The sequence below is a fragment of the Akebia trifoliata genome, chromosome 3 (assembly GCF_017979445.1).
Source record: "Akebia trifoliata isolate Shusen 1 chromosome 3, ASM1797944v1, whole genome shotgun sequence".
Taxonomy (NCBI): domain Eukaryota; kingdom Viridiplantae; phylum Streptophyta; class Magnoliopsida; order Ranunculales; family Lardizabalaceae; genus Akebia; species Akebia trifoliata.
The window spans coordinates 52,563,032-52,576,170 of record NC_141377.1 but is presented as its reverse complement, the minus strand read 5'-3'; the positions used below and the strand labels follow the sequence as shown (position 1 = coordinate 52,576,170).

The window sequence follows — 13,139 nt, the reverse complement described above, 5'->3', positions numbered from 1 at the left end:
ATAACTAAGTTATTAAATACAATTTTGAAGACTAAGAAAATATCATCTTATGGATGGAGATTAGTAGAGTATATAATAAATAAATAAAAGGAGAAATACACATAGAGCTCCACCATTTATCAAAATATCAAACTTATGAGTCACACTATGTGAATATTGAAAAGACAAAAACAAATATATAAGTAATAAAATAGAGTGAACATTTGACTAAGTTTGATTATTTATCAGATTGTAAAAATCCACTTTTCGAAGAACTCTTCCTTCTCTTCAGGATCCAACATCAATTGTAACGATTCAAAAGATGACTCATCGGGATACTAGAGTTTATTTAGAGTGGATTCAAAAGCTGATGGTCCACTAACTCAACTCGGTTCATACCAACAAAAAAAAAACATATTTAGTATAATAAAAAAATTGCATTATATATAATACATGTATAGTGATGTACAAGAAAATAATAAAAATAAAATACTCACATATATATAACATTATATCTTTACTAATGTCAAGTATCTCTAAGACCTATTGCTTAATTATGAGATCACTATGAAGTATGAAATGATTGTAATTAAATAAAGCAGTGACAATTAAAACTACAATAAACAATACAATCAAATAATGATTTGATTGAAACAACCAATTGACCATAATTTCAAAAATTGATTCATTAGGGGCCGCCCGTGAGAGTGCACCCTCACTTATCTCGTGTGTGTGATGTGTGAGTGTTACACGTGCCTCGGGAATAATCCTTGGACAAGACCATGGTCTGTGGATTGGGCAAAACTCGGATATGGGCTCGGTCCGATGTCTACAGGGATACCAACTTATCAAAATAATAATAATAATAATAAAAATAAATTTATAAATTTTGAAACTCAACATGAGCACCACCACTAGATTCCTATGGATCATGTCTGGTTTTAGCGATATTTGGCATGTTAAGGGTTTATGGATGTATTAGGAAGCCTCTTTTGGGGTTGGGCTAGGGCCAAGCCAACACTATATCTAGCCCACCAATAGCAATCCTGTTCCCTATCTGATCCACCATTAATCAAATTGATGAGAAATTGGTGGGCCAGGCGTAAGAGTTATTCACCATCCATTGTGGATAACTTACTCAACCTTCGTCATATCTTTACCATTACAATGAGAGAAGGATGAATAGGTGTTTGTTGACACCAAATTTGATTGACCAAAAATGCCCCCACGTTTACATTTCACAATACCATTATCAAGGTCATTTTCATCCGAATAAATAAATTACAATCCCATGAACCCTATAAACGCATTAATTAATTTTTAGTCATCTAAAATTAAAGAAAATTCTTTTATTATGCTACTTACAAAATCACCTAACTTCATTTTTTTTTAATGTGTTAGGTTCGGTTGACTCAAAACATATGACTTAACAAATAACACATGATCCTGAGCATGTCAGCACAACATCCCACGGTAGGATTTGATGCGTTTCCCAATAATATATATCCCCTAAAAACTTATCTCTAGGATGGTTCCCAATAATAGTGGGATTTTGGGTTTACACGATCAAGGTTGTGTGTTATTTCTTGAGTCAACTGAATTCAAGTCTTTTTTAATTATAAAAATACTCTTTTAATATATTAAATAATAAAATATGATATAAAATTAGATTATATAATTATATAAAATTTAATCATGCATAAATCCTAATTTTTGTATCGAATAATGATTTTTTGACGCCGTCCTCTGACATACGCACAGAATCGTAGATCATTTGCCTTGGATATGTAGAATCACAAATTTTTTCTTATGTATCCCGAGGCAAATGATCTACAGTTCTGTGATGGGGGTGTATGTCAGATTATCACAACTCTTTTGTAATACATGTGCCTATGCACATGCCACGTATTAGTTCTATTTTGAGCAACTTTCAAAGAATCAGACCAAAAAGAATGTCAATTTGGTGTCACACGAGTTCAACTTGGTTGCACAAATTAACATTTATTATATAGTTTTAAAAATTATATATTTTTATAGCATGAAAAATATGACATTAAATGTGCAATTAAGATTTTTTTTTTTTTTTTCCATTAATGAAATTATATGATTTTTCACAAAAATCTTATCTGGAAAACAGAGAATTTCAAAATCTTCTACTTGATAAACCAATTGGATTCTATTGAACCAAACCAACTTTAATTGAGAACCGGTTGGACCAAATCAAAATATGGATTCAGTTGGATTTTTAAAATACTGATTTTAAGTGAATATCCAATTTGAACACCAAGATATCTTGAAAAAAAAAAAAAACAATTTACAATGGATATGATATGATTATGATCATCAATATCAGATAAATTTTTAATAGAGAAGATGTTCCATGTGGATACATCGAAAGGTGTGTCTGAATTCTCTTACATGATCACGGCCGTTGATTAGTGGACTTAAACTCATTTTTACACAAGTTGATTTATTTATTTATTTTTTTTTTTTAAAGGAAGCAAAGACAAAAGCTGGTATCAAAGGTAGGAGTGCTTTTTTACTCACAGCCCAACAGTCGTTTAATATGTGGCACAAATAACATAAGTAAAAAAAGAGAGAAAATTTCTCTTTCCAGCCATGGTGGAAAACAAAAATTTCCTGATCGGATCACCTATTAGCATTTTAAAAACATGATTTGATATGACAGAGGACTAAATTCTATGAATTAAAAAATAAAAAATAAAATAAAAATATTTTTCACCGTTGAATTTTAATTTTACATTTATGTGTTCCATCGTTGTCCCTTTTCAATTCCTTAGACGAAGCTCGAAAATTTTTATTTTTCATTTTTTATATAAGAGTTTTTCATAAAATCTAGAAGATTGTGGTGTTATATTGAAAATGTGCTAATCCATGTGGGATGAGTAACACATTCTAAGATTTTAAATCTATCCCTACATACCCACACAACTTCTCATTTATAGGACCACCTCCAACAGTTCATTTCCCAAGATCTAAATAATTTAGAAGTACCTCTATGATTTTGATAAATATTTGGGATAACCCCCTATGTTTTCAAATCAATGACACACACCTGAAATGTTGACTTTTGTAAGATTACATAAAATTAACATAAATACCCTTATTTTCAATTTTTTGCTGAAGATCTTGGTCTTTTGTGAGAAATTAACATAAATGCCCTTATTTTCAGTTTCTTACCAAAAGTCCTTGATTTTTGTTTTAAAAATCCATTGTTTTAAACGTTCGGAAAAAAAAAAATTACCTACCTCAACAATCTTAAGATTTTATTTCTTACATTCTTCAAACCTGGAATGAGATGGGTCCTTTATAGTAGAAGATAAGGTCAAATAAATTAAAAATAATAATCAACTTAAAATTATTATAATTTGAAAATGCTCAGAAGATAATGAGTACTTTTGGGAAGGAATAAAGGTTTTATGGCAGACATTGAAACAGAGGGTATTTAAGTCATTTTAATTACTCTTTTAGAAAAGACCTCAGTCTAGGGATATGACATGAAGTTTGAAAATATCTTGGACGTTCAACTAAAATACTCATAGAATCATCCTTTAAAAGAGAATTACTATTTTCACACCAACTTTTTCAAATGCCACACCAATTCTTATATAAATCATCAAAGAATTGCGCACAATTGATGTGGTGTTAGTAAAAATTAGTGTGGTAATAGCAACTCTCTAAAAAATATATAAGGATTAGGAAGAGGAGCTTCCAAAATAAATCAAATGGCAATGTTTGGGCCCACAATTTGATTGGTGATTTGTCATTCTAGATCCCCTAAAATTATTAGTTAGTGATAAGGAATATGCAAAGGTTTGTATGTCATGCTTGAAAAATGGGGGAAAATGTTTTTTCCTAAAAGATGGTGTATTTTTCCTAAAATTCATTTTGTTATCCAAAGTGAGTTTCCGTCAAATGGGAGTTACTACCTCACCCCCAAAACTATAAACCAATGAACTTTTGAATATTTTCCTCCAATCAAACAATATAATTCATTGTTACATAGAAATTATTTTCTATGACTATGTTTTCAAGAAATTGATATTTCCTCTAGAATGAATTCCCTGCAAGTTTGCAACCATAGAGATCCCTAGCATCATGGGTGAAGTCCGTGCATGAATTCGATCAGATCAATGGTTCAAAAATCACCATTGAAGATGATTATTGGTGTGTAGATCAGTAAAAATGGTGGGCCGACAGAATCTGTAGAGGTGACCGTATCTAACTTTATGACGACATAAATGAAACCCATGATAAACATATCCGTATCAAAAGAGCAATATACGATCAGCTTTTCATATTAAATGTCGGTACTATGTGAAATAAATATGAGGGAAATGTTACTATCGTTCAAGGGTATAATCATCACTATGTGTGGTCCATTAGATGGTTCAAGATATATAAGTGTCAGACTCGAGGAATATTTAACGGTCACTATGGCCAGTTGTACATAGACCTGAACTTGTATTGGTAAATACTTGGGATACCCTCTGCCTATTCAAAAAGATAATGGGCTCCTTTGATTTTGGTCAGCTTTGAGAGATAAACAGAAAATGACCTAGAAGCCCTCATATTCTACCTCTACCTCTAGGTAAAACCCTTTACTTTTCTCCCCAATACGGTCATCTTCAAATACTTCAATTTGTTTGAAAATTTTCATTTTTAAACCATTCAAAATCCTATCTTATTCATGAGATTGAAGGAGATAAAACCTCGATGCTAAAGTTGAAGATGATGATAACAATAATTGAGTTTTACTGAGGAAAAAATAGCATTTTTTGTAAGAATTTAAAGATAAGGGCATTCAGGTCATTTCATAATACCAAATCCAAAAATCTCTACAAGCTAGTCTGAATCATTGAATTGAATAATCTAATTCAATAAATAATCATAAGTTTTGATAATAATTTGATGAATTCTAACTTCAACTTAATCAAATCTTAAAAAGATTCGATATGTTCACAAAAATCTTGTGAGAGATCGGGCAGAAGAAATACATATCAGTATTGGTTCTATTAATGTAATCTATTACCATTATATAATAACAACAATCTCGGAGTAGTGAAGCTCTCACAAATTCCTTAATTTTTATTCAAAAATATATATATATATTAAAAACTAGTAAATCACAAAGTTATCTTGTTTCATTCATGCATCTTGAGGTCAGACCACAAAATTTGTTGTTGAAAAATGCACGTAACTAAATCAACTCATGGACATTGGACCTTTACTTAGTTCTTCTACCTAATGACAGTGATAATACTCACATATTTTCATAAAGAGTCGTGATTTTCTGACATCCCCTTTGACACATGCCCACTGACGTGGCATGGGTTAGAATCATATATTTTTCCCCTCGGGATATACAACTATACACATCATAAATATGTGTATGGTTTTAGCTCATGCCACACCAGGAGGCGTATATGGTGGCAATGTGTCCGGGGGGGGGAGGAGCATAGAAAATCATCATTCTTTCACAAATACTTTCATTTATAATCGTCACTTTAGTTATTTTTTCTACTTTTCTTTTTAATCAAAATCATTTATCACCTTTTTTTTAATGTATCTCAAGGTAAGTAAATGAATTTTTTGTTGCCAAGAATTGTACATTACAAGAATTGGCACCCCAACTCTTACTTATTACCCCAATTAAAAAATAAAGAAAACAAGTAAAAGTTGGGTGCCAATAAAATTATATTTTAAAAAAATATAATAATAATAATTATTATTATTTTATTTTTTGGGTTTAAGATTTTATATGAGCCTAATCATAGTTGTAAAACAACTACTAAAATAGTTTGAATGAGTCTTAAAATGTTTTTGTAATGTAAAGATAATAATTTGATCCAATTACTACTATTGACACCCCAATTTTACTTGTTTGTTTTGCTAAATTTCTATTTTTATTTATGATTTTATATGATTCTAATCATAATTGTAAATAACTATTGAAATTGTTTGATTGAGTATTAGAATGTTTTGTGATGTTCTGATTATAATTTAAGTCAAACTTTTTAATATTTCAAAAGTGTATTGTAATCTTTAATCCGTGGTGTTATAAATAATACAAAAATACGTTTATATGGAGATTTGTGTTGCTTAGCTTAAAAAAAAAATAAAGATTTGTATTTCAAGATGAATCCATAGCAATTTGGTTATAAAATCAACTTTTATTTTTAGAACAAGATATCTCTGAGTCTAGTGAGCTAACTACGGTCTGTTGGGATTTGTTCAAGTCATGGGGACAATCTTATTAATTAGAACTAATCCCTAAGTGTCATACCCCATCAAACATTCTGTTATGTGACCATTTAAATAATCACATTGATGTGGAGGGACATATAAAGACTCAAAATCAGGACTGGGGAGCAATCCCTCCTTACCATCTCGACTAATTTGGTCGCCCTATATTTGAAGATAAGCAAGAGAAGACAGTTGAAGATGATCTTAGTTAACTTACTTGGTGGAGTTAAAAATAGGTACTTTTCAATAAAATTATATAATAAAAAAAACATTAAAAGGTTGAAAATTTAATTTCCAAATTGTACATGGGCAAACATTTGCCCAACCAAAGTGGAAGTTTGCTTTGGATGCAAAATGAATTTCAAAAAAAGATAAAAAAAAAAATAAATAAATAAAAGAATCACTACTGACCGGCTACTGTCTGTAGCCAGTAAAACATGAGATGGGTAACCGGGACTGTGGGATATCCTCGACAAAAGATATTTTACCTGTAAATAGCGAAGATCGCTGTTCCCTTAACGCTCGGAGTATATGAGATTTCTTCGTCTCCTAAAACAAGCACAAAACAAAACCATCTCTCTCTGTCCTCAAAACCGCTTTTCACTTCCTTAAAACCACCATTATTCTCACTCTCTTAACTACCACCGTTGCCGCGACAAAACCGCTAGTTTGTCCTTGAGAATCTTTTCTATTGTTATAAAAACCGCTTTTCTGCCTCAGAAGCAGAATACCAACCGTAACTTTGTTTATTACAGTGGAGCTCAAAACCACCTGTTTTTCTGCAGAAAACTACTTTTCTTTTTCTCAGTAAAGCTGCATAGTGTCGCTAAACCGTTTTTCTTTTTCGGTGCCTAAAATCGCTCATTTCAAGTGTTGAAGAAGAAACTTAGCTTCGTTGCTTCGATATAGAAACCGCTTTAGCTTCGTTGCTTCGACTATTGAAACCGATTTTCAGTGCTGTTAGAAGCTCTTAAAACTTCCTGTTAGCTAAAACCGCGTTTTCATTTCCGAAAACTGCTTTCATTTGGATCATCTGTGAATAATCTCGATTTTTAATCATTCTGTGCTTAGTTCAGACTTCAGAGTGTCGTAATCTGCTTCGTTGCTGAAACGTCTCTCAATCGTGATCTCAGCTTCGCAAAACCGTTTTTGTTTGAACTTGCTCTCAAATACCGCTTAGAAAACCGATTTTATCTTCATTCCGATCTGGAAAACTGCTTTTGATATGTGCTCAACAATGCGAATAACAATTGGAACATAAATCTGGTCTTGATTTATGTGGTTTTTGTTCTGGAACACAAATTAGTGGATTTCATCTGTTTCCGAAACGTTTTGGTGGCATCTTTTATTCGAAATTTCAAAGGAGTTTTCGTTGTCCATTGATGGATAGAGTTCTGTTGCTTCAGATTGCGAAACTGGCGAAGATACCCCACAGAGATCTTCGAAAGAATCAGGCGGGAAGGGGATCTTGTCGTGGAAGCTAGTCTTCGCTGTATTATCTGAAGAAATTTATATTTTTTCGTTCCAATTTGTGAAGTTCGTAAAGATTAAGATGAATTCGTGGCTTAAAGAGGCACTTAAGAGTCTTTGTTGCAACAATGGGTGGTCTTATGGAGTCTTTTGGCGTGTGGATCGCCGAAATTCCATGTAATCTTAGCTGCCTTTTTATTCTTATATATCTATTTTCTTTAATGCTTAATGTGATCTTTATGTTTCTGATTTATTTATTTATTTATTTATTGTTTGTTCATCTGTTTTTGGATTGTTATGCTCTCATGTTGCTCCTAATATTTGGTTTTTAACTTTTTTTTTGGTGTTTTGTTTTCTTCTGCAAAATCACGTCTCTTTTGTTTGTTGCTTCTGTAATTTGTTCTTAGTTACCATGGCTTCTTCTGGTTGGTTTATTTAAAAGATGTTTTGGCCTAATATGGGTTTGAATGAAAAAAAAATTCAAATTTTCTTTTTCTTTTGTTTGTTTTTAGTTCAATTGGATTGTGATTCAAGCAGAATCTTTTCTTTCAGCAATTTCACAAAAAATGGGGGTTAACTGAATGGTTGTTTTGACTGTTATTTTGGAATTTATTGGTTTCTAGCTAATCTTTCTCTATTTGTATTGGATCATTGCCTGTTTGTTTTGGTTAATTGTGAAAAAAAAATCGTCTTTTTTGTATAAAATGTGTCCTGGTCTGTTTTTAAACCAATTGAAGTCTGTATGTAAGTAATTGCTGACTGTGATCCAATGATTTGAAGAATATCTGTGGGTTCAAGTCTAGCTTACCCACCAAAATATATATATGGGGTTAGGTTATTTGTTTTGAAACTTTGGCTTATTAGTCTTGGGTGACGCTGTGTACCAGGTTGTTGACTTTGGAAGATGCCTACTATGATGGGGAAGTCGAGATGATTATTGACAAGATGCTTCAGCATGTCCACATGCTTGGAGAAGGGTATGCTTGACGTCGTATTTTATTTTACTTTTTAGTGTTCCTGGCTTATTAGCTTTGGTTTTGGAAATTTTCCTTTTTGTTTATGAAAACCATAAATTTCGTATTTATGTAGGTAAACTGAATCATTTCTTTGTAATCATGATTGTTTTAGATATATAGCAAAGCAGCACTTGATTAGGCTAATTTTGCTTCACTTTTTGTCGTTAGAATCATTGGACAAGCTGCTTTTACTGGGAAGCATCAATGGATGTTCTCAGATTCTTACCTTGTAGAGTGGAGTCCCACCGGTGTTGTTGACAATCAATGTGTTTTCGAGGTATTGTTCAGTGTTTTATTCAAGGCTTATTTATTGATTGAGTTCTCTGTTTATGCAACTTTGGGAGATTGTCCATTATGACACAATATATTTTGCAAGTTTTACAGAAAATTGTCTTTATCCTTTTTTTATACATATTATTTTTGCATACTTATTTGAGCATCTTCTGTCTTCTTACAGGACAATTCTGAGTTTCATCGACAGTTTTCATCTGGAATAAAGGTCAGTGTTTTTTTCTTTGATATTTGTGGATCATTTAAAACATATCGAATCTTACTTAAGGTTAACAAATCTTATGATATGACCTGAAACTTATTTTTCCCCCACTACCTTCTAACCTTATTCATTTGGTATTTTTCTACGTTCAAGTGATAAGACATGTCTATTAATCATTTTGTGCCATTTTGCAGACAATCGCAGTAATTTCGGTTGGATCCCAAGGGGTAGTACAGTTTGGATCCACTCAGAAGGTCAGTTGTAGGGAAACTTAAACAGTATTTTTTTTTTCCCATTCTTATACATCAAATTACTTAGAAAGATAAACTAACCTATCTTTTATTCAAAATTTACTATTATATTTAAGCGATAGAATTTATGAGGTTGTTGTTTCCTGTTGACTAGTTCAAGCAGTCTGGGTGAATGAGTGCAAGTTATAGTCAACACAAGAATTATTATTATGTAATAGGGTTTCAATATTGATCATTAATAATATCAGGAAATATTTTTTTTTTTTTCTTTTTGACTACCACATATAGTGTTGCAGTTATAATCTAGTGCTTCAAAACTACTAAGTTAAAAGGTTTCTCTTAAGTCTACCATTGGTTAGAGCTAACATTGTTTGTATTGCTACTGCAGATTTTGGAGAGGTTGGACTTCGTGGATCATGTTAAGAGTTTATTTCAGCGGCTGGACAGTGTTGATGGGTGTATCATCTCTGGAAATGCACCGACAGCTTTGTACAATGAGCTATATGATCCAAGTGGGATGGTTGCTTCTGTAATTACTTCTAGAAACTCCATTCCTACTTATGGGAACACCATACCCTTGCATGCTAGCAATGGAAAGGAGCTGACAGGAAAACCCCAATCTGCAATGGTTCTTCCTCAGTCTTCTCCCTACACTTTCGAGCTGCATAATGACAGCATGACACCCTTGACGAGTAACTCCTCATTTCAAATTAAAAACCAATTTCAAACGGCTGGAAATCCCAGCATGAGTACATGGAGTAACGAATGTTCCACTCTGACTTCATTCGAGCAACGAAAGCTGTCTGAAGTGGATACGTTTTCTGCAAATGCACATACTCTTGTATCTTACAGAAACCCATTTCAGAATTTCCAAGGGAATGCAACTTTTACTGCATTATACGACACAAGTGGATTGCCTTATACTGTAACTAACACGACTGATCCATTATTGAATGCAACTGAAAGCGAACTTCCAAAGGAATCCACAAGCTTTCACACATTCCCAGGAGAGTTTAGGCCAACCAATGCTACAACTTCTTTTTCTAAATCAAACCCAGTAAACAATTTGTCCCAATGGATTGCTCAATCATTGGGGCAGAGTAATAATGGAATTGCTGTGCCACCAAACGACAATCTGTCACAAGGGTTGGTAGGAGATGTTTTTAGCGGCATCCCTATCAATCAGGCTGCAACTTCTGTGCAGAATTCCATCACTGATTCCATAAATTCCCTTGGTGCGGTTTACAATGGGAAAGAGAACTTCAATCTTCCCATACAACAACCTGCTGATATTGACTTGTTTGACGGTATGGGTTTGGATTTCGGGCAGATTCAAGGGAACGAGTGTTGGGATGATATTGTATTGCCAGTAGGTATTGGTAGTTGCTCAAGTTTGAGTACTCCAACTTCAGAATGTATCTCTAGGTTGGATTTTGGTTGCATGGCGGGTCCTTCAAAAGAGTTCTTGACAGAGTTAGGACTTGAACAAATGTTAGATGGTCTTGTTGGTACTTCTAACTCTGAAACGAAACCCACTTCAGAGGGTCAATTGTCCTCAACTACAATAACAAGAATAAAAAGTACCTCAGGGTACAATAATCAAGTTCACTTAGCGGGTCTTTCTTGCTTGGGTGGACATGTGGATGAATTGCCGCCTGAATGTAAAACTCAGAAAGAGACTGTCATGAAAACCAATCCAGGTTTACAGATTGACGACAGTTATAGCATCAATGCTCAGAGTTCTGTGATGAAACAAACTAAAAAGCCCGAACAACCGATGAAAGCAACCAGGAAAAGAGCTCGGCCTGGGGAAAGTACTCGGCCAAGGCCAAAAGACCGTCAGCAGATCCAAGACCGCGTGAAAGAGTTGCGGGAAATTGTACCTAATAGTACAAAGGTACTTACATGTAAATCTCGATGAATGGATGCTTGTTCAGATTGTCATGTGAAATACTCATTTTGATAAATTTATTTGATTATAACAGTGTAGCATCGACACTTTGTTGGATCGCACCATCAAACACATGCTCTTCTTGCAAGGTGTGACGAAATATGCAAAGAAACTAAAACAAGTTGACGAGCCTAAGGTAACCTACCTCATTTTATGTCTCTTTTATTTCTTTAAAGATCAAAGGTGGTGTTCTTGGAAGTTCATTATTGCATCTGATTTAAGTTTTACTCGAATTTGCGTATTTTCAGATGATTGGTGATGAGAGTGGTGTGGTTCTTAAAGACAACTCAAGTGGGAGTGGGGGTGGTGGTGCTACATGGGCATTTGAAGTTGGGGGTCAAAGCATGGTTTGTCCAATTATAGTCGAGGATCTCAGCCCACCTGGCCAGATGCTTGTAGAGGTAAACCTATATTTTTTACGGTCCTTCAAGCACTTGAAGAACTCTCTCCCTTTATATCTAACAAATCCCTTCAATTCTTTTTGAGTAACAGATGCTCTGTGAAGAACGGGGATTCTTTCTTGAGATTGCAGACGTAATTCGGGGGTTTGGTTTGACTATCTTGAAGGGAGTGATGGAAATTCGAGGGGATAAGATATGGGCTCGTTTTATCGTTGAGGTAAGAATCAAGGGAAACCCCTAAAGAATGCTGAATTTACGACGATGACTTGTAGTTGTATCTTTGTTTCTTAATCAGAAATCTAATTTTACTCATGATACAGGCAAACAGGGATATAACCAGAATGGATATATTTCTTTCCCTAGTTCAGCTTCTACAACAAACGACAACGAGTGGGATCAGTTCTTGTAGTCAACCAAGTAATGATGTTGGCAGTGGGGTTCCACCATTTAGAAATTACAAGTCGTCTTCAATACTACTTCCTGTTGGGTTGGCGGATCGACTGCATTGATCATCAAAAAATGTCATACTGAAGTCACCATTTTGTGTGCCTGCCATGACTGGCATTCTATATATGGTGTTGAAGAGTGACCACCCATGCCTTATGATGATGTATGTACGATAGTCATGTTGTCTCTATGGTAATTGAAGATCGTCAACAGGACTGATGGAAACAGGTGGTGGAGATGGGCCAGATATGGGTGTGTCTACTATATGTGGACTGGAGAAAGAAAATATTTTTGGAGGGATTGAACAAGAGTTTGCCCAGGAGAGAAGAAGAAGATGGGAATTGGATTTATGTTTTATATGTTGGGGGAATGAATGGGCCCAGTTGAAGGGGGATGGAAAGCTGTGATTTGGGTTTTGTGGAAATGGATGGGATTGATGTTTCATTATAAATATAGGAATAGGGGACATATAGGGGGGCATGTGGAGCTGGTTAGAATTTTGTTTGCTTCCTGTCATAAGCTGTTTATACCCAGATGAAGGTAGAACTTCTTAGTTATAGGCTGACCTTTGATTTGTTTATTGGCCTTGTTTTTGTTTCATGTTGTCTTTTGATAATAAAATTGGGAAATGGGTTTGGTTTTACTTTCACTCTCTGGCATTGTTGATTTGTCAGGTTCAGCTACTCTTAAGAATGTATATAGATTTTGATTATTGAGATGCTTTTAAAATTTAAAAAAACTTAGGGTACGATTTAGAATATTTGACATATAACCGTATGTGTTCAAACTGATGGCATGCAATCTACTCTAGACTAAAGAGATTTTTTTACTTACAGAAAAGTCAATCCGGGATTTCAGACAATT

At 33.9% G+C, this 13,139-nt stretch overlaps 1 protein-coding gene across 1 annotated transcript; it reads left to right on the top strand.

Annotated features, from left to right (window-relative positions):
* The first annotated feature begins 6,766 nt into the window (after window positions 1–6,766).
* LOC147407893 (transcription factor LHW-like) lies at window positions 6,767–12,918 on the top strand. The gene is made up of 10 exons (XM_086436672.1): window positions 6,767–7,893; window positions 8,604–8,693; window positions 8,901–9,009; window positions 9,190–9,231; window positions 9,420–9,479; window positions 9,865–11,373; window positions 11,462–11,563; window positions 11,676–11,828; window positions 11,920–12,045; window positions 12,149–12,918. Exons 1-10 carry the CDS (start codon window positions 7,799–7,801, stop codon window positions 12,335–12,337), a joined length of 2,475 nt encoding a protein of 824 aa, XP_086292798.1. The 5' UTR covers window positions 6,767–7,798; the 3' UTR covers window positions 12,338–12,918.
* Window positions 12,919–13,139: the final 221 nt, after the last annotated feature.